At 38.1% G+C, this 20,649-nt stretch overlaps 1 protein-coding gene across 4 annotated transcripts in view; it reads right to left on the minus strand.

Annotated features, from left to right (window-relative positions):
- The window catches only part of tspan4a (tetraspanin 4a), a 118,652-nt gene that overhangs the window by 45,946 nt on the left and 52,057 nt on the right, over positions 1-20,649 (minus strand). For all 4 annotated transcript variants that reach the window (XM_051380210.1, XM_051380211.1, XM_051380208.1 and 1 more), the window contains one exon: positions 347-538. In XM_051380210.1, coding sequence (XP_051236170.1) covers positions 347-538 — 192 coding nt within the window. The remainder of the gene's footprint in view (positions 1-346; positions 539-20,649) is intronic.

Genomic DNA, 20,649 nt, shown 5'->3' on the forward strand with positions numbered 1-20,649 from the left:
CACACAAACCTCAAATGAAAGACTTCTTGTGTGTAAGATATTGTCCTCTGTGAAGCTCACCCAAACAGCAGCTGTTCACAACAAAGGTAAAAGCTTTCATGAAATGGATTGATAGGACACACTGGTTGAATTACCAGTGTGTCCTATCAATTGGTGATGGAACGAAAACAGAAACTCGTGCTGTAGGAGAATGTCAAAGATTATTACTTTCTGAAATGTTATTGATGTCATTTATCATGTCAACAACAACAAAATGGAATAAGAGAACGTGGCATCATCACATCAACACAGCTTTTTGTTTAAAGTCAGCAGCAGCATTAAGAAACTACCTTTGCAAATGACTTACCGTCAACAGCAGAGGACGGCTCTCTTTGACAGCTCCCACACAGCCCAAACAGCCAATCACCATGATGATGGTGCCCACCGCGATGAGCAGGTTGGCTGCCGACAGGGAGGGAAGGGATGATGACAGGGTTGCAAAGTTTCCCTGGGTCACTGAGAGCCAGACTCCCACCCCTAGTATGCCACATCCTCCCAACTGCAGGGGAAACACAAAGAGGCGTAAAGCTGTCAGTGTGCTAACAACACAGTCAAACTTGTCATAGTCAAACACAGCGGTGCATAAAAATATGTGCAGACTGGCTGTGGTATTTGGTTTGTTTTTTTAAACTGCATGCCAGTGAGAGCGAACAAAGACTGAGGAGGGGAAACGGCAATTAATGATAAAAGATAAAAGATTAACAGAGGTGGAGAAGAACAACCTGAGCCTCCAAACCCAGTTTAAAGGAACAGTTCTTCATTTGGGAAAATGTGTTTATCATAGCGCCTTGTTAGCTTCATTGCATTAAGATTGGAAACAGGTGGTTAGCCTGGCTGTTTGCCGCGATTACAAAATCCGTCAACTAGCACTTCTGAAGCTCACTAATTAACATGTCATACCGTGTTTACTTAAGCTGTATGAAAACCAAAGCGAAAGTTGTGACTATTTCTTCCCAGCAAGCAATAACTTCCTGAAATCTTCACTGGTTGCCTGGCAACTGGTCTCAGCAAGTCCCTGGAATCAGATTTTTGACATTAACGAGATATAACGTGATTATTAGTGAGCTTTAGTGGTGCTAAGCTTACCCACTGCTGGCTGTAGCTACACATTAACTGTGGTATCATCTAACTCCCAGTAAGAAAGCGAATAAGCTTATTATATCATCAAATTATTCCTTTAAGGTCGTTTTTACACCTGTAGTTCAGTTCCTTACCAAAGAAAAACAATATAATGAATGGACTCTCACATTCAATAAATAATAGATTGTTGCTTTTTAATGTGCTTCATATTCACGCAACAAACAAAGCAAGAGCTGTGTGCATCATCAGCGTTACATGAACCCATGTGGGAAAATCAAATACCGGTGACTCACAGCAAAGTCATGTAGCACATCACTTCATCTTGTGTGTATCTGACTTCTCTGGTGTTACAGCTCACAAAGGCACAACTGTTTATGAGTATTATTAGTCCTTACTGCAACTGGACCTTATATATGATGAATAATGATCAGTGTGTAGAAACAGGATGAAAATGGGGCAACTTGTGCAGTACTATTATAGGAGGGGTAGTTACTGTGTAGTCGATTTCTCTACTCGCTTTTTAATGAGAAACTGTTCTTTCATCTTTCTAATGTATCAGGGAAAATTCCTGTACTCGTCCTGACGTGTTAGCATGTTTACCAAATGATATTGCATAATTATGTAGGTTGCTTGAACAGATTTTGTTGGACATTGTTTGCTTAAAAGTAATATTTTTAGTATTTTGAGTAATAATCTTTAAATTCATGTGAAACCACGTGTTCAGTACAAGCACAATGCACCAGAGTTTGGTTTGGAGATGTTCCTTTTCCAGAGGCCTCACTCCAGTTTACTCCAACTGACAGCTTTCACACTAGGCGAAATGTGATAATCATGTTGTGTTTCATGATTCATGTCACTGCAGACCTTGTATTTATTAAACAAAGACCATGAACCAAGACCAAAGTCCAAGACCAAAACCATAACAAAGTGCTGCCAGTTCCTACATATAACCATGAAGATGTTTAATAATGCTGTAGTTGCTGCCAGCTGATATTGTATTTGAACAAATTAAAGAAAGAACATTTTTCTGATACGTTCATCAATATTTTTTTGACTTGTCGGATACGTTGATGAACGACATTTCTTGTAGTTAACATAATCTGGTTGGTATTAAATTTCCTTCAGAACTTATTTGCTGTTGCAAATTAGTTCAATATTAACTTAATTTCGAGGAGACTGGGTTGGCCCACAGCACTAATGTAATAACTGTTTTGGTTCTCACAGTCTTTAATTCCTTGAACATATTTCAAAGAAAGTGAGTATGAATTTCCCATTAAATATACTGAATTGTGATATTAGACTAATTTTCACCTTCACTAAAGAGGTTAGGTTTTTAATATATGAGGCCAATTACAGTCAGTCAGTGCCACTATTTGAAGAATTCAGCCATTCTGGGAGGAAATATGCACTCTTTGCAGTCAAAAGCCAGCATAGATCCTATTTTTTTCTTCTTTGAATTTTTTGAGCCACAGCATGTTTGCCTTGAGAGACACATAATAACAAAGTACCTATAGGAAACCATCATACACACTCTCACACACACTCTACGGCCACTTGACAAGATACCCAAAAAACAATGAGATTTACATGGCTAGATACACGATTATTGTTTTCCCACCATCTTTTCTTTCTATTTCCAGCTTTAACACAAGACCTTATTTAATGAGCTCTTGAGCTAGAAGTAGGGCAAGGCGGAAATAAAAAAGCACTCATGTTCCACTCACTGAGGCACTATCTAACATGGCTGGGAGATTTCAGCAGCTTGCAAATTAAGGGTCTTTGGGTCACTGTCACTCACAATGGACCCTTATGACGCCCCAGAGTATATTCTCTAATGAAGATTGGCCACAGTAAGAAGGGTGAAGGATAAAAAGGGAACTCCGGGAATTGATGGTGGTGAACATTTTTGAGGTCAAATTTTTAAACTTATTGGAGGGAAGGATAAAACAACATGGGGACAGTTCAGACTCGACAGACATACAAGACACGTTTATCCGCATCAACCCAAGTCCTCCGAAAAATTACAAGGAATTATCAACCGCAGACAGATTCATATTTACTAATTGAATAGCTATACATATATATATATAGAAATATATCACCGTACCAATGGGATCATCCAGCTGTTTTTGTCAAATTAGAAAAATTAACAGATCTGCTAACACTTTATTTAAATGTAACAGGACCGTAATAGAAAGGGCCACATGCTAGCATAATATCTGACATCTGGTGCAGAGGCAGTGGTGGCACGTCTGAGAACAGCAGCAATGAGGAGTTGAAGGAAGATGAGTGTTTTCTGTTCTCTCTGCATCAGTTAAAACTTATGTTGTTGTTGAAGCCTGAAATGACTATTGTGAGTGGAAGGTTGTTTGGAGACTGTTCTCTACTGACTTGTTATTTTTCTCTTCTCAATTTCTACGCACCTTCCGACAAGAGTTGGATTAAATAATCAGCTTGTTTGGCGTGCAAATCCTTGATGAGATGTGGGAGGTGTGTATGATCTACAGTTACCCACCACGGGACAAAAATGACCTGTATCCAGAAAGATCCAATGGTATACAAGTTTATGGATCTGTATCCAGATCTGTATATCATATCCTATAAAAATAAAAATAAATCAAATCTGTCAAAGATCCAGTCAGTAATCTGCATATCTTTGACAAATACAAGTGTATCGCCACCTTGGATAGAACCATATTTGTGCTCATTTAATCCAGTGCACAATACCCTTATCTGCGTGGGTTAACATGTAGAGTGACACATGTACGTGTGTCTTTGCAGAAGTGTAGTCCCAGATTCACTAGTGAATTACCTACTGACATTTCTCATTAGTTTCTCATCATTTATTCGATTTCTGCTGCCTATTTTATGATGTCCTACAGCAGAAAAGCATATACAATACTTCCTTTTGTGACTCTCATTTAATTCCAATTTGCTCATATGCTGTATGTAAAGCACACTGCATTAATGAAAGTTGAAAAATATAAATTTTATATAGGTTTGATTATTATATGATTTATTACATGGTGATACACATGGTAGTACAGTATGAGGGTATTGTTTAACCTCTTATGCCCCGCACGGCGAGGGGAAAATATTTTTATAGGCTGATCTCATATGAGAAGAATCTCCTCAGCAATTTAAAATTGGCCCATTCGTCTTTTTTATGGTTTATGGAACTGATTTTATTTTCTTTGTGCATGATTATTAAGTTATGCATATATTAGTCAAGTCGGGGGAATTTCATTTATATAGCCCAATATCACAAATCAAATATTTTCCTCAAAGGGGCTTTACCATCAGTACAGCATACAAAATCCTCTATAGATCCCCAGATGCAGCCTTGATTGCTCTCTGTGCATATTTGACCTTGTACTGCAGCAGCCTTTCCATTCAGTGTTGTCTTGGAGGTTTTACAGAAACTGCCATCACATTTACATTAGGAGATATATACCATGTATCATAATATATAGTAGTATATTGTAAACATGTAATTTTTATAGATTATTGCCATCATAGTAATCTATCTAAAAATACCCATTGTTATTTCACAGAGATAAAGGTGACATATTTAATATCAATATCATATCATATATTTTTTTCTGACCAGAAGTCCAAAATGTGAAAATAATTCAGAGAAAAGCCAGACATCGTCACATTTGAACAGCCGAAACCAGCAATTGTTGGCCATTTTCACCCTATCAACCGATCAATTAATTGTAAAATCGTTACACTAGAACTCTGACCAAAAGATTTAATATTATAATGAAGCAATCTTCTACCAAAATTTAATCACCCCAGTTTCCAAAGTGTGGTCTTGTTTGTGCAGTTAATTTTGAAGTTTCTCAAAAATCCTTTCATGTAACAGCTTTTACAGGGAGTTTTACTTTCACTCTGATCACAATTAGCACCCTCTCCCAAAAAGCAGCTTAAATCTTTACAGTCACACAGATTTGCAGTGTTTAAATTGATGCAGCCATCTGGAAGCAGCATTTGAAACAAAGCCTCTGATGTGAACATACATTTTTCTTCAATAAATAGCCATTAACTTAACTGTCTTTATTGCATCAGAAACAGTACAAAAGATGCCACTATGGAGCAGAGGTATCTACTATCATTTCTTTTTGATGATACAGTGATGAAAGGACGTCTCTCTGACTGATTTCCCCAATAAAATATACATGCGCAGTAGATGTACTTGACTCCTGGGTTTGCAATGTATAACACAGTTGGATGTTTTAATGAATACATTCACAGTACATGACTGGTGCTCTGGTCTCATTGCAATTATGAGAACTCCATCCAGAGCCCGGGTCAGGAATGCATATTGGTATAATTATATTAGTATGATTACGGTCATAACCTGAATTCTTATACATACATGAATAGAAGTTGAAGCTCTCAGGACCAAAGATTAGCCGAAAAGGGGTTTTCATGGGTACCACAGCAAGGAATGAATTTACATGCTCCATGTATTATTTCTTTCTGCTGCTTTGATGTGTGAATCATGTATTCAGTTTGTCCCAAAAGAGAGAATTCATGGTTCTTAAATCTATTCTAATGGTTGTAGCCTGATGATAAGGTTTAAAGGTTGTTGGTTTTTGATATATTTTATACTTTACATCTGTATTACCTTTGCAATGCATTTGATTTATGGAAGTGGTAGAAAAACCCGGAGGGTAGGATATATTTCTGCACAGTCTTCTTGTTTCAAGAGCAAAATTGATTGGGGTCAAAGTTCTAAATCTGACCACCACTCTTTGGGGTAATGTGTTACAATTACAGATGTCTGTCTGGGTTTTTTTTGGCCCTGATCCTGATCCAAGTCCTCCTTATATTTACAGCAGCAGAATATATGCTGATCACATATGTATCTGACAGACTGAAATAACAGCTGTAGCCCACTAAATTTGGCACAACTAAGCCAAAACACAGTAGGACACTGTAATGAAAGGACTGGATTTTGATTTATTATGACCCATATTATTTATATTAGCCTTTACTGAACATAACAATATTGATTAGGACATCTTTAGTCGTACAGTACAATGTAAAGAACAAAGGTAAAGTATAAAATAATTACTATGATTTGTGATTGGTCTCGTGTTTTCAGTCAACTTATATCAGATCTGGTTGGTGGGGGGCAGGAAGGTGTCTTTTGAAAAGTTGCATTTTTTCACATTTTCCACATCTACTAATAGTTTCTACATATGTTGTACACAGTGACTTTAATATAAGGATAGCATTCTAAAAGTCCAGGTCAGAAACACCTGTACCCAACTAACTCTACAATCTACCAAAGAATACCAACACCAGTGCCTATTTTAAAATTCAGACAATGCTGAACAACACTAAATTGGGTGATTCTGGCCACCTGATCAATGTACGTTAAGTCAATATTTACAACATCATCAGTGCCTTCTAAAGCCTTTACATATGTACTATTATAAAGATTTGCTTGTTGGTTATGTTAGTAGACAAGCGAGTTGGTTAGGGTTAAGAAAAAATTAGGGTATTAGGCTTAGGTTAAGGCTTGTTGATCCATCTGATCTTGTTGTTTTTTGGGCTGAAACAACTGATTCTGTCATTTTTCTTGGTCTAAACCAGCTTTGGAGAAACATATCTGGCTCTTTAACTGGTAGATGTTTGACTTCCTCCACCAGCTACTCGTTTACTTTGGCCTTCTGGCTTTTGGTCCTAGTCAAGTAATGAACGGTTGACTTGTCTAAGCTGCTTTCTTGAAAAGAAAGCCTATAGCTTTATATGGGAGGGATGGTTCCTTAAGGGGCTCAATCATACAATATACATGCTTGAGAACCAAAACAATGAGTTAAAGGTGGCTCAAATCTATCCAGAGCTGGTAATTTTCAGTGGGTTCGGCACTACGAGCAACCATTTCATTTTACACAGAGTTCTTTTTGTAACTGGGTGGAACTTTTAACTGATTAACCTGATGAGGCACAATTAAACTTCAATATTTTAAACTTTGAAAGGCCATAACAGCTACTCACAAGTTTAATTTTAATAAAACTTGGAGAGTTAATAACTTCTGTCAGACTGTATTGGCCCAAGGCGTGTCTGTATCATTTCTGAGGGTCGACATGTTTCATTTGGTTAATGTTTACATCTGACATTTTTATTTATACCTACACCCAGCCCACACACTTCTCGGGTGTCAGTACTGAGCAACTTTTGAGAACAAGGCAGGGCTGCCAACATAAAACTCTCTGCCATGTGGCTGCAGATCGTGGCTGAAGTTAACAGCTTGATAATATATTTGTTCTACATAAAAATCTCCACCATCAGTACATACCACAGTGTGAAAAGCAAAGCCTTGCATAATTCCTACTGAAAACAACAAGTTCTCATTCACAGATTTACAAGACAGGCCATTTAGAAGGTAACAACAAACAATGAATATTTCAAATAAGACTTATATGAGAATATGATCTGCCATCAGGTTTAGGAAATTGCTTGGTTATGATTAAAGAAAGATGAGGGTCATTGTTGAAGTCAATGAGGAAACTGAGGTCATGATAATTTATATAGCTCTGTTTTTTTTTTTTTTAGCAAAGTAGGGATAGTTACATTAAAGACATTATGGATATTTTGCTTCCTGATTCCACTATTGTTCAGCCTAAACGTGTTTAAATTTAACAACTTCACTACCAAAAAAACGATTCAGCATTTTCCCACCATTACTCCTGGAATTGTGGAGAAGATTTTGAAGTTGAATTTAGACCTTGATGTTGGGGGGGGGGGAATGCAGATACAATAGATTCAAATATCTTAAACATTGTTTTTTGCTGCATTGAACTCATGACCTCAGTGTTTTAAAAACCCTATGGTACATTAATTGGGTCAAATTGGGAAACATGCTGTTTTAATACTAATTTGCTGATATAAGTAATCTCAGCCAAATCACAACAATTTCCCACTTGCTAGTAGTATCTAGCCATGCAGATAATGTTTTTGTATTTCCTGAGGTGTTGAAATTTCTGCCACTGAGACTTGTGCTTGTGTTCAGTGGAGACAAATGGGATTTCATTTGTGGCTCACAGCAATGAAAAAGTATATTTGAAAGACTCAAAAGCATCATAAAAAACATAAGCATTGTCCCACAGTGAGGTCTGTGGACAGTTGCTTTTCCAATATATACCTTTAGTATAAAATACTTCAGTTGAAATGTCTATAGCGATATCTGTGGATTATCCTGAGTAACCAGGATGCCATTGAGTCCCCAGGCAAATGTGATAGATAGGAGTTTTTTATTTCTAAGATGTCTCTACTGTAGCAGGAAGACCCTTTAACCCTTCACATGATAATTAATGAAGGCACTTGAAAAAAGAAAATAATGATTTCTCTGGGACAACATTGTGGAGGTGATGAATCTATTACTATTGACTTAAATAGGGGGACAGGCTGGGCGACATTATATTTACACCAGTAATGTAGATGGTCTAAAGACTCATACACGGCTCTTATTATTGAGTTTTTAAATCAGTCTTTAACACAATCACACCACAGTTGTTAGCTGTATAGCTTCAACACTCACAAGCAAAATATGAACTTAACTGGCAGGATAGCAGATTTTCTTACTCACAGGTTATGATGTTTGAAAATAACCTGCAGAGAAGCTCTTCATCAGCTCTGCTGAGGGCTAAGCACTCTCTCCTTTCAAGTTTTATATTCAAATGACTGTCATAGTCAGCAGGAAAACAGTTTTATTACAAAGTGTGCTGTTTATTGTAAAGTTTCATTCATTCGCAGACTTCTATTTGAGGGAGACGATGAACACAGAACTTTTTAGAGTTAATATGTGCTCTGGTGGGACAACCTTTGAATGTCTCAAAAACCAAGGACATGATTATTGATTTTCGAAAATAGTTTGGAACCAGACTATGTTCAATATAAATAGATGGGAGTGATTTTTGAAGGTTGAAGATCACTTGAGTTGGGCTCAGCTGGCTGATATCTTTGAAGGGCATTTGCTCAGCAAGGCAAATGCCATCCTTGAGAGTCGTGGTCACCCCCTAGTAGGAGTTTAAAATGTTGCTCTGTGAGAGCTGTCTCAGATCCTTTACATGCAACAGCAAAAAGAAAAAAAACAGTTTCTTTTATATAATCTGGTTTTAGATTATACCTCCTGTGCACATTAACATGTAACATCTATAGCATTTTATGTATCTGTATCATTAACATGTTATTATATATTGTGCATTATACCATCGAATGATCTAAATTTCAATGTGACTATGTATTGCCATGTCAGTGTTCCTCCTTTTAATGCTGTTATGTCTTTGTGCTCCTTTTTTTTCATGTGACATGGAGCACTCTTTAGTATCAACCTTCAAGCCATGTGAGTGCTCAAAACTTTCAAACCTCTCATTCCAAACAGTACAATAAAATAAAAGTTAATAAGCCCAAATCATGCATGTTTTTGCTAAAATTGTGTTTCTGTTGGTAAGCCATTGTGTAAACAGTAAACCTTAGGCAGTTTGTTGCCTCCAGTTTGGGAATTTAAAGATGATAAACATCCTGCCCCTTGTTGCTAACGCGAGCGCAAACACCAAATTTCCCTCCAGCATCGTCTTCTCTGGTTTTCTCAGAGCTACAGCAGAGAGATGCTTCAACTCAAACTCAAACCTATACAGCTATCAGCGCCTCAGATAGAAGTCACCAGCAGAGTATTTTAATGAGAGCTGATGAAATTATGACAAACTAGCATGTTTAAGCCAATGTGTTTAACATATGTTACCCAAATAAAATTGGTAATTGAAAACATGGCATATTTAGTTCAAGCGTGTAACTTTCCTCCTGAATCAGTGGGACCCTATTAACACCAATCAAGTTTCACACCTGAAGTCTATTGCAAAGACAAATTAATTAATTTGAACTAATTTAAAATTACCTCCTCATTAATTTTTCATTTATTTACAGCTACCCCCATTTTCAACACATCTGTTCATTTTGAGAAACATTTTTGACAAGCAGGAGAAGATGACAAAAACACACTTCTCTGTTTACCACATGAAGGCAATAGCATGTTCTTCATGACTCAGAGTAGCACAGCTCATGTGTGAGCCCTAAATCAAAGAGTCAATAATGGCGCAGTGAAATGCATTCACGTCACACTGATCTGGATTTTAGCAGGAGGTATTATACTCCCATCACAGATGTAAAAGGCATAACAGGCTGTTTTAAATCCACTGAGTATAAGGTTAATTGACGTAGAAAGTGTCAACCCGTTTTACTCATTTGACAAAAATGAAGGAAAAGGTTGAAGTTGCTCTGTAAATCTCAGACACCAAAGACACTCTTGACAGAATTCTACATTCCAGTGGGGCTGTATTAAGATTTACATAAACCTGTTACAATTCATCCATAATCTTGTCACTCTGCAAACATTTTGAAATGCAAAAGCCTGGAAAGTACAACCAACAATAAATCGTTTGTGAATGTTTGCGTTATGAGGACACGAGAGAATGTGACTTAAACTCTTATAAAATAAAAAACAGTGTGTTAGAATTAATTAAAATACACATTTTACTGCAAGTATAGTCCCTCCTACAAAATAAATATGTGTCAGCTTTGGTGTCGTATAAAAAATATATCCAATCCTTATATAAAGAGATTTGTCGAGCAATTTTAGGGACACAGAAATCTCATCCCACAAATCTCTTATCTGATCTTCTTTGATTTATTTGCTTTGCTGGAATTCTGCAATTCATGGCACAAAGCAACACAGATTACAGTCCACATTGCCTGTAGGTTTATGTGCATTGTGACAAAGTCTCCCTCCAACCTTTTGGACTCTGCAATTCCTCACCTGTCCACTAGTTGCCCCCTTTAGTTTTCCCTCCTCTGCTGGTCATCTGACAATTTTCCACATACATCAGTTCATATATGCACATCTTTGTTTAATTATTATACTTTTAAGTAAAGAGAACTCCAAGCTACCATGATGTGATGTAATTCCTGTTGTTGTTGGACAGTTTGGTAATGTAGTGCAGGGTATACTCAGGTATGCAGAGTATACCCACCTATTTTTCAGCTGGCATTGGGTATACCCTTTTCTAAATCCCCTCTGATGCACATCATTCAATAGTATTCTGCAAGCTTAATTGTTTTACCCCCTAGGATGGTCAAGGCACAACATAGTTTAATAATAATTGTCATGAGTGGATGGAGTAAGGAATAATGAATACTTCACTCAAAATGCAAAATTATGTGGTTGTCTCACTCTATTGATTGCAAAATCTGCAACTCTTCTGTGGCAAAATGTGATTTCATAATGATCCTTCGTCCCTGAAGTCAAGCAGCAGTTAAGTGCCGTGCGTACTAACAGCACATTTTTGAGTGAGCTAAATATGCAAGAGTAGTTTTACCTGTAACTATTTATAACACAGCGTGTGTATCCTTTGCTTGTCTGCCTGCTGTAGAAGAAAAATTTGAGGCATAAATTGAGAGTATACCAACTTCTCCAGGCACCACTACACCACTGGGTGGGTCTGTAGAGGGAGGTGGGAGGGGCTATTTCTGGTACCTCTGGTTCTGTCATGGTTTTGTTAACAAATTAAAGACAAGCTGATTCGCACCTCTTCCATTTTTTAAATATGCTGCGAAAGATGGTTCTAGCAGAAATTGAAGGTGGAGCTCTTTAAGTATTAGAAGAAGTTCACTGACCCATTTTTGTTGTCATCTTATGTAGAGGTGTACTCAAAGGTGTGGTCAGTACACCATAACATCAACCGCTTGGTGTATTTATGAATGCAACACACCACACAGCTGTGCAGCGATACACTGATTTTCAACTTGTTGTTCTCCTAATCACTCTTTATAGACTGCTCACCCTCTTTGTTGGCCAAATTGTTGTTTTTGCCACATGGTTTGTCTGCATTTGGCTCCTAATTCCTGTTGCTAGTAACACTGTGCTATGGCATACTGTGAAGGAGTTTGTTGGCAGGTCACATCTCTGGTTAATTTCCAGATGTATCCATTTGAATTCACAGCACACTCATGTGTAAGGGTGGTAACTGGCAGAAGCTTTTTTATACCACAGCCAAAGATGTGTCCCAACAATGCCAGGAGTCCTAAGTGCTGCACTGTCGCTGTGGATTTACCTGGTGTGGGTGTGTTATGATTATTCCTCTGACAGTAGGCAAGTTTGACTAATCCATTCCCGCCTCTGACTGCCTCATCCAACAAACAAACCTTTTCTTCTTTTATTTACAGAACCTCTGCACAGGGAGCACTAATAGAGTTGGTGAGATCAAATTTAATAAAAGCTGGGAGGATATAGTGTTATACAATCGAAGTAATATTACACTGATACACTAAAGGCCCTTTTAAGTAGGTCTACAACAGAAAACCTGACAGAATATGTGATAAAGAAAAAAATGGATAAGGTTTAGTAAAGTCACTACAAATTAATTGTGGACCGACAAAGATACATTAGGAATTATAATCTTAATTGAAAAATAATAAAATAATTGGATAAATTACTTCATAATCTGTGGGTCAGCCTTATAGTTCACATGTATCAAGGCTGAGTCCTTGCTGCAGCGGCCATGGGTTCGAATCTGACTTCTTGCCCTTTGCTCCATGTCATCTTCTCTTTCGCTCTCTCTCCCCCTTTCCTGTCAATCTACAGCCACACAGCTGTGGTTTGATCATTTATTAAACAAGCATCTAGACTGAATATTTGCCCACAGCTATTTCACTGTCAAACAACTGATGTCACATCATCATCACCTACATGCACCAATCAGAGTTGAACCAAAAATAATTAAACATGCCTTTAAACTTATGTTTGCGCAACAATCACCTGAGTAAGATACAACTTCCTTTAACTCCAATACTGGAGTCCTTGAGTATTTGAAATTCAGGTCAGATATGGAGATCCCGAGCTGTTGCCCTACAAGGTCTTCAGAGGGGCAGTCTTGTGCTGACTCTGAGGTAGTCTGTAGTACAGGTTGTCTGACAAGACTCCTCATGAAGTATACCTAACCACTGCTTTAGTGATCAACACCTCAAATAAACTGTCTACTATAAAGCCATAGTTTCTACAGGGCATAAAGTAATGTATTACTTTAATTGTAACAAGTAATCTGTAATAAATTACGACCCTAACAGTGCTCAGTACACACATGGTTGTTGTGGGGCCTGGACACAGGTGAGAGATGTAACCTGTGACCAGATTATCATAGTTTAGAAATTTGACACGTAGTGAGGATACAGCCATAGCCACAGCCTGATAGTCAGCAGGGTAGTTCATACACTACACCAGAAAAATGCAGAGTAACATTTATACAAAAAGACAGCATTGCTCCCACAGCGAACCTCTCATCTCACAAGAAACACTGATCAGACATAGTTCTTGAATTCATTTTTAGTATTTTATTCAGACCCAGTTGCTTGTGTAACTCTTAAGATGTGTTACACCATTTACATTTTTAATCAACAAGCAGTATTTTAAAATGATCCAGCTTAGTCTTGGTTTTTCCTTGTTGACCAAAAGGAAATTGAAGCACTTGAGATTTTAAGTGGAAAAACAATGTTTTAAGTTTGTCAGTTTCTTGACACTTTTTTACTCCGAGCGCTGAGGCGCTTGACGTAAAAATGAAATGAGATGCATCTTACGTTTCAACGAGTATTGTGGTCTCTGAAAGTCAGAGAGAGCTGGTTAAATGAAGCAGGGCTACATTCTGCAGACTTTGAAAGCCACCACTTCATCTGACACTGGAATACTGAACAAAAGCTAACTGATCAAGCTGATTCTCGTCACACAAAGGAGAGAGCGAGTCCTTTTTGCTGTGTGGCATCAAGGATAGCCACAGACAGGTTAACCATGACAACTTATCATTATGAATAATATCACTTATTCTTTAGTCATGACTGTGAGGAAGAAAGGAACCTTTAGGGCTTTACTAACTGCTTAGCAAGTAACAGAGTTTCCACTAAGTGTGTAGAAAATTTTAAAAATGAAAGAAAACCCATCCCCCAAAACACCTGAAGCATTAACTAATCCATCCATAGTATTTATTACATTCCCATACACTTATCTTGCGGTATTCGCTGTGGAAAAGTGTTCAGATCCTTCACTTACATAAAAGTTTAATACATCAGTGTAAAAGTGCTCTATTATAAATTAATGTTCTGCCTTCAAAAAATTATGTGCAAAATGTACTGGAAAAAGGCAACTTTTCAACTACCCTTAGTATTACCAATGTTTAAGCAGCATTTATTTTCGTATTTGTTTGAAGCGGAGATAGATTTAAATACTTTATATACGGTTTGGTAGTTAATCCAGTGGTTCCCAACCTATAGGATAAATCTGAGGGGTCATGGGAAGATTAAAGGATGCATGTGTGTTTGTGTGTGAAATAATGGATCATTTTATCTCTTTAAACAGTTATTTAAATCAAACCATCTGAGAAGTTAAGAGTAGAAATGTCTCATTGTGGTATGGCTAAAAGCTCTGAAAAATGACAAAGAGTTCCAACCAGGCACTATGTTTTTGTAAGTAGTCACAAGGCAAAAAGGTTGGAACCCCTGGTTGAATATAAAATAAAGTGTTGTATTTTATCATTTTATCATATGTTTCTTAATGTCAAATCTTAATCTGAAAAGTTACTAAAAAGAACAACTGTCAGATGAATGTAGTCAAGTAAAAAGTACTATAATATCACCTCTGACATGTAGAACAGATGGAAAATATCAAGTAAAGCACAAGTACATTCAAACTATAACCAAGTAGAGTACTTAAGTTGATGTACTTTTTTCTACCACTAGATACTCAGTTTGTGTTTTGCAGCTATTTTATTTTTATATTTTTTATTTTATCTAGCTCCCTACCATCACACAAACATAAATAAATACACATACACACCAGTGTATGAGAGTGCCTGCCGCCTGCCTCTGACATCCCAACATCCCCATGACTGAGATTTCAGCATCTCGTGAATCCTGGCAAGCTCACAGACAGTCAACAGTGTTACCTCTCACTGCTTGTATTAGCCACTCCATACCTGGATAAAGGGGCACACTTGGCACTTACACGCTGACCTACTTTTCCCCATAAAAGCCTGACAGCTTCTGCTCAGCTTGGAAATCAGTTGCTCTCCCCTCACAGGAGGAAGAAGTCTTAAAAGTCATACAGTCTGGTCTGGTCAGCAGAATGAGGTAGTTAAAGGATGTTTGAGAAGAAGAGCAGAGAGTTACAGTGAGCAGAATTTGTAACTTGTGCAGCAAATGATCTTGTGATCTTGAATCGTGGCAATCTGATTTAAAGTCACTCTAATCCCTCACACCTCCTTCCCAGCTCCCACATCTCTCTTTCCATTTAGTACATTTTACATTTCCATTGCAGCCACTTAGATGATACTCCCATCTAAACTTAGAAAGAGTGCAGCAATGGTAAAAACTTCAGTTTCATAATTTCTTCGAATTTACAAACAGCCAGGACTATTACTGGAGCTCTAACTTACAAGCCTCCTGGAATTTAAAAAAAATCTAGCTAGTCTTGTTCCACTTTCTCTTCCATTTTCCCCCAGTATGTAAATCAAAAAAGGTATTTAACCTAGCGGGTCAAACTGTGCTGCTGGTAGTTTATTCCCAAGGTGCTGTGTGTGTGAGCATGTGTGTATTAGAGGATTACAGTCTGTTTATCATCCAAATGAAATCTCAACTTTAAAACTGCGTTAAGATACCCATTACTGAATACACATGGGAGTGAAGCTCGGTAAATATAACAACACTGCAGATGTCTTTTGCCCATCCAAAATCCATACTAACACATTTGTCCTGGAGAATATATCTGCATCTGACTGTGAAGTATATTCACGTTGCCATTTTCTATTTAATTAACTACATAGATTTTTAACCCCGGCTGCTCTGCTGGGGCTGACAGCATCTTCACTAACTTATCTATCTGTGCTCTACAAAGAATTGCAAAAAGGCATCTGTAGTCAGACACTTAATATCTTCCAATCTATTAGAAAGGTGCAGTGGGATAAAATAAATATACTTTCCCTCAGGTGCTTTGATGTTCTATGATAAAAATCATACTGTAGCAGCTCTCGCACAAGTGAAAGCTGAGAAATATTGCTGTGTATCCTCCATTGTGCTGTGTAGCACCTCGCCGTAATCTTCCCACTCCCACTCTGTAAGTTTGGGACACATTTAAATAATATTTTTGGGCTCCAGGCATTGTCTAAATCTGGCATTTGTTGCCAAGATGGAGAATAGGCAATTTCTAAACCTGCAGGGTGTTTGGATCGAGGCTTGGTGTCTCCCTTGACAGGTACAAGCCCCGACAAACTCATGATCTCCCTTCACTCGCCTATGTTCCTCTGTCTTATTATTGTGTGACTGTGGTAGGGGACTCTTAAAGAAGGAAGTACTAGCCATGTTATCATATTACAGATAAACAATACACTAAAATATGTTTCTAAAAATATTGTAGGTAAGAAATAAGCAATGCAGTAACATAATCTTGAATCATATGCATTTAGCATTGTGTAGTTTGACACAGAGGTTTGTGTGTTTGTGGATGGTGAGAATGACTTGTTAACCACAAAGTAGCCACGCCCTAAAACATACCCTGCTTTATCGTCTTTGTTACTCTAAATTGGACCATCATTTACAAAATCAACATCATACTGCACGGAAGAAGACTTGAAACTAGCAATTGAGACCATAAATTCATTAGGAAACCGTTCTCCATTAGAAATATTGCAGGTTCAAGACACTTCTGTGTTGGTTTAACTGCACAGATGTGGAAGCTCTGTCCACTACTGTCAATGGTACCAAATTTTGAAATATCAAAAACAAATGAACAAATACATGTTTTGTGACGTCAAAGCGCTGTGGTTACGGTTTAGTTAAAGGGCTTTGTGACTCGAACGGCAACATATGTCATTTTTGGGCATTTGCGGAAATGCCTGATGCTGTTGTTTTTCCTGGGAGAACAAGTCTAATATTTTCAGCTCATACTGCTTTTGAGGATAAGATTCAATAGTGAAAGTCTGTATTATACAGCAAGTCTGCCTCTATGGGAAACCACCAGTGCCAACACATGCTTGTGTGAAAAGCCTGAAGCCTCCAGTGAATCTAAACACAAACTGCCAAGTCTGAACCAATACCTGCCCCCGCACCCTTGTCCACCCCTGCCACCCCCTGCACTCCCATTCATTCATATTCTAAACACGTCATTATCAAACAGTGCAAGCACAATCATCTACATGTCTACATTTTGCTGTTTTTTCATGCCCATCAGAGCTGCTAAGGCAGGGTGCTTCTTGAATTTACATTTTAACATTATACAAAGTGCAGCTGTGCGAGACATCGTGGCACATTTATAAAGACTGAAAGAGGAGGGGGCCTGCTTGATATAAGAGCCTATTGCCTTCATGTTCTCCTTCCATTATAATGACGTTGGTGCACTCGATAAACCTCTGGAATGATGTTTTAAGAGGAGGCTAGTCACTAGAAGTCTGTAACACACTGCAGAGCCAAAAACACTGCCCTCTACAACCCTCTATAAATAAACTGAGAGAGAATGGAAGACCCGGGGAAGAAGGAGGAAGGGAGAGACACTGCAAAGGGTAATCAATAAATCTCTAATCTCTTGAGTATTCTCTCCTCCTCTCTCCTCCCCCATCCCTCTGTGCAAGCAAGAACACACACTCACACACACACCTCTAGCTGCCTGCAGGTCTGGTCTCATTATATTGACTGGGATTGGGAGGAGACTGATTTGTTGCAGCGGCGCCTGGTTTGTCAGACATGGTGACAGCAGTCATCCAGTCCCAGGGCAAAGTCAGAGCTAATATGCTTCAGCTTATTTCCCTAACGCCAGGTGCTAAAACTGCACCATAAATCATACATTACTCATGCACATCCTAAAAGTGAATCCAGCTCGGCAACCACTGAATTCAAACCAGCTGTTGTGTAGAAATTATCGTTTTTTATTTAAAGTTGTGCGAGATTATTTTATGTGTAAATAACTGTTGAAGTCTCTCCTCTGAATAAGGGAGAGAAGTCGTGTCATTTGACCTACAGAGATTGCTTTTCTCCTGCCCCAAATTGGTGACTCGGTTTCAAAGCCGGAGACATCATCAAGGCTCTCATTTTAGAAATTTCCTCAATTTCTGAGCAGCCATTTTTGAATTCATTATGGAAGAATCATATTGAAGTAAATTACCCTCAGTCCCCGATCCCCTCAAGTGTTGTCTGATCATAATGTGCCCTCATTTGAGAACAGGTTCTGCGTGCTCGAGTCACTCTGCCATATGCACACAAGCACATAAAACTGCCCCACGACAGAGCTACATCAGATAACTATACTAACAAAGGTAGCAGTCACACAAACATGAAGAATAGTGACTATCTAATGACAAGAAAAAGACTCCCTTTGCCTTTAGGATAATTGCAACGCTCTGAGGTTGCAGTTATCATCAGTGCTAACAATCTATTTTCAGATTTGTAGCACTTCTATTCCTATATGTATTACTTGTAAAATATACTCTAGGTGCGATAAAAGCTGTAGAAAATCTACAAAGGTCTGGTAATATGAAGCAGGATTTGTTATGTTATTTTGTCATTTTAGCTTTAATTTGTATTTCTTATCATTAATTGCAATTTTTTTTCTTGCATGTGCATATGGGAAATTCAGTTCAACACATTTATAGTTCCCGAGATCCAAATACACAGAAAAGCTAAAGAAATATACAGCAAGATGTAAACATAAATCAATACCAAGGCAATCAGATAATCAAACCATCGATGAAATAAAAATATAAAACGTTATCAGGAGAACCATCATAAAGTGAACCTACAGTATACCTCTCAAACACATCAATACACTCCATTTGTAGCCTTACACTCAAGAATCCACATTTAAACCCTGAGGGTGTAAAGAGCCTCATATATGAGAAGGCACTAAACAATATAGCCAAATTAAATGAACAGCTAAACTGCAAAAATTACCTCAGACACCACAGGGTTAACCTCTTCAGCAGATCCTTCATTCTAAATGCGTACTGTGCATCCAAGCATTGTTCAAAGCCAGAGAGCTTCATTTAAAATGGGACTGAAATACCAGGGTACCGCATATGTCATGCTGAATTCCATAAATAAATTGATACACAATATATTTTCCTCAATGTAAACCTTGTAGCTTCAATGCAGCAAGAAGCGGGGTACGTTGATATAAAATGAATATGTGACATTGTAACAAGGGGGGTAAAAAGATGGATAACATTTTTATCTACTCTGAAGGGGAAATTTCACATTTAACCTTTAGATTTAGATGGCTAATCCACTTTGAACTTCTGCAGTGCGGTACTGGACCGTTCTTCATGTAATTAACCATCATTGATGGATGAAGAAAATGAACGTCTATGTCATACAGTATTTAGAGAAGATGTAAGTAATGTAAGAAAGAGGCTCTGAAAACACATGTGCATCCTCCATGTCCGTCTGCTTTCACATCCTACACATGTTACAAACACAACAAAACGTCCTGCAGGAACAGTAAAGACATAGAAAAATAATAATTCACTGATGTTTAGATTGAGCGAGCCATGAAAGGCAATAAGTGTCCACGAAGCCACCCTTGAATTTAATTGTTAACAAATAAATTGGTGGGAGTTAATGTCTTTGGAGTCTAAGAACATCGGGGGGAGCAGTGATTGCACTTTAAGGTGCACCTGGTGCTGTAAAATGCCCTCATATACCTTAGCCTTTATACGACTGTGCAGAGCAATCATGAGACCTAATGACTCCCAAGAGATGGATGCTCACACCAGCCCAGATCCACCCCCATGTTTAACAGCGGCAGCAGACATTCACAGACAGTGTAAACGCTGTTTCCTACAAACATTAACCTGCATGGATGTAAGAAATAATCATCAGACCACAGTAACTGTTTCCACTGTGCTGTGGTCCGTCCAGTTTTGTCAGTTAGCCTTGGACATTTGATTTCCAGTGTTGTGCATGAATGTCACTCTTGTAGGAGTTAACCATGTTCACACACTGTGTTTTACAACACCCAACATGCTGGCACGGCAGCATGGCTAGTCCAGCTGGCAATACAGTTGCAGCTACCTGTACTGCTGAAGCAGTTCTTATCAATATTTGAAGGAGTTTAATAAATGTATCAGTACAGATTTCAGCAGAAGAAATTTTACATTTCTATGCAAACCAAACATCAGGCACATCAATTTGAAATGACACACTGTATTTAAGCAGCCCACCAATCTTGGGAAATATCTGCGAGTGAATGATAATCACAGGAACTCATTAACAGAGGGTAAGACTTTGAGCCAACAGCTGCAAGGTTCCTTCACCCAAGTCAAACTCACAGCATACATTGTGATATCAGTCAGACCCTGATTAAAAGCAGCCAAGTGGGAAAAACATTCACATCAGCCTCCTAGTTGTAATTCCATGTCAGGAGAGATAGGGGGAATTTATGACCACTGCGATACTCAGCACATCTGTAGTAACATGGCTGCAAAGCTACAA

The sequence above is a fragment of the Dicentrarchus labrax genome, unplaced genomic scaffold (assembly GCF_905237075.1).
Source record: "Dicentrarchus labrax unplaced genomic scaffold, dlabrax2021, whole genome shotgun sequence".
NCBI classification, from domain to species: Eukaryota; Metazoa; Chordata; class Actinopteri; family Moronidae; genus Dicentrarchus; species Dicentrarchus labrax.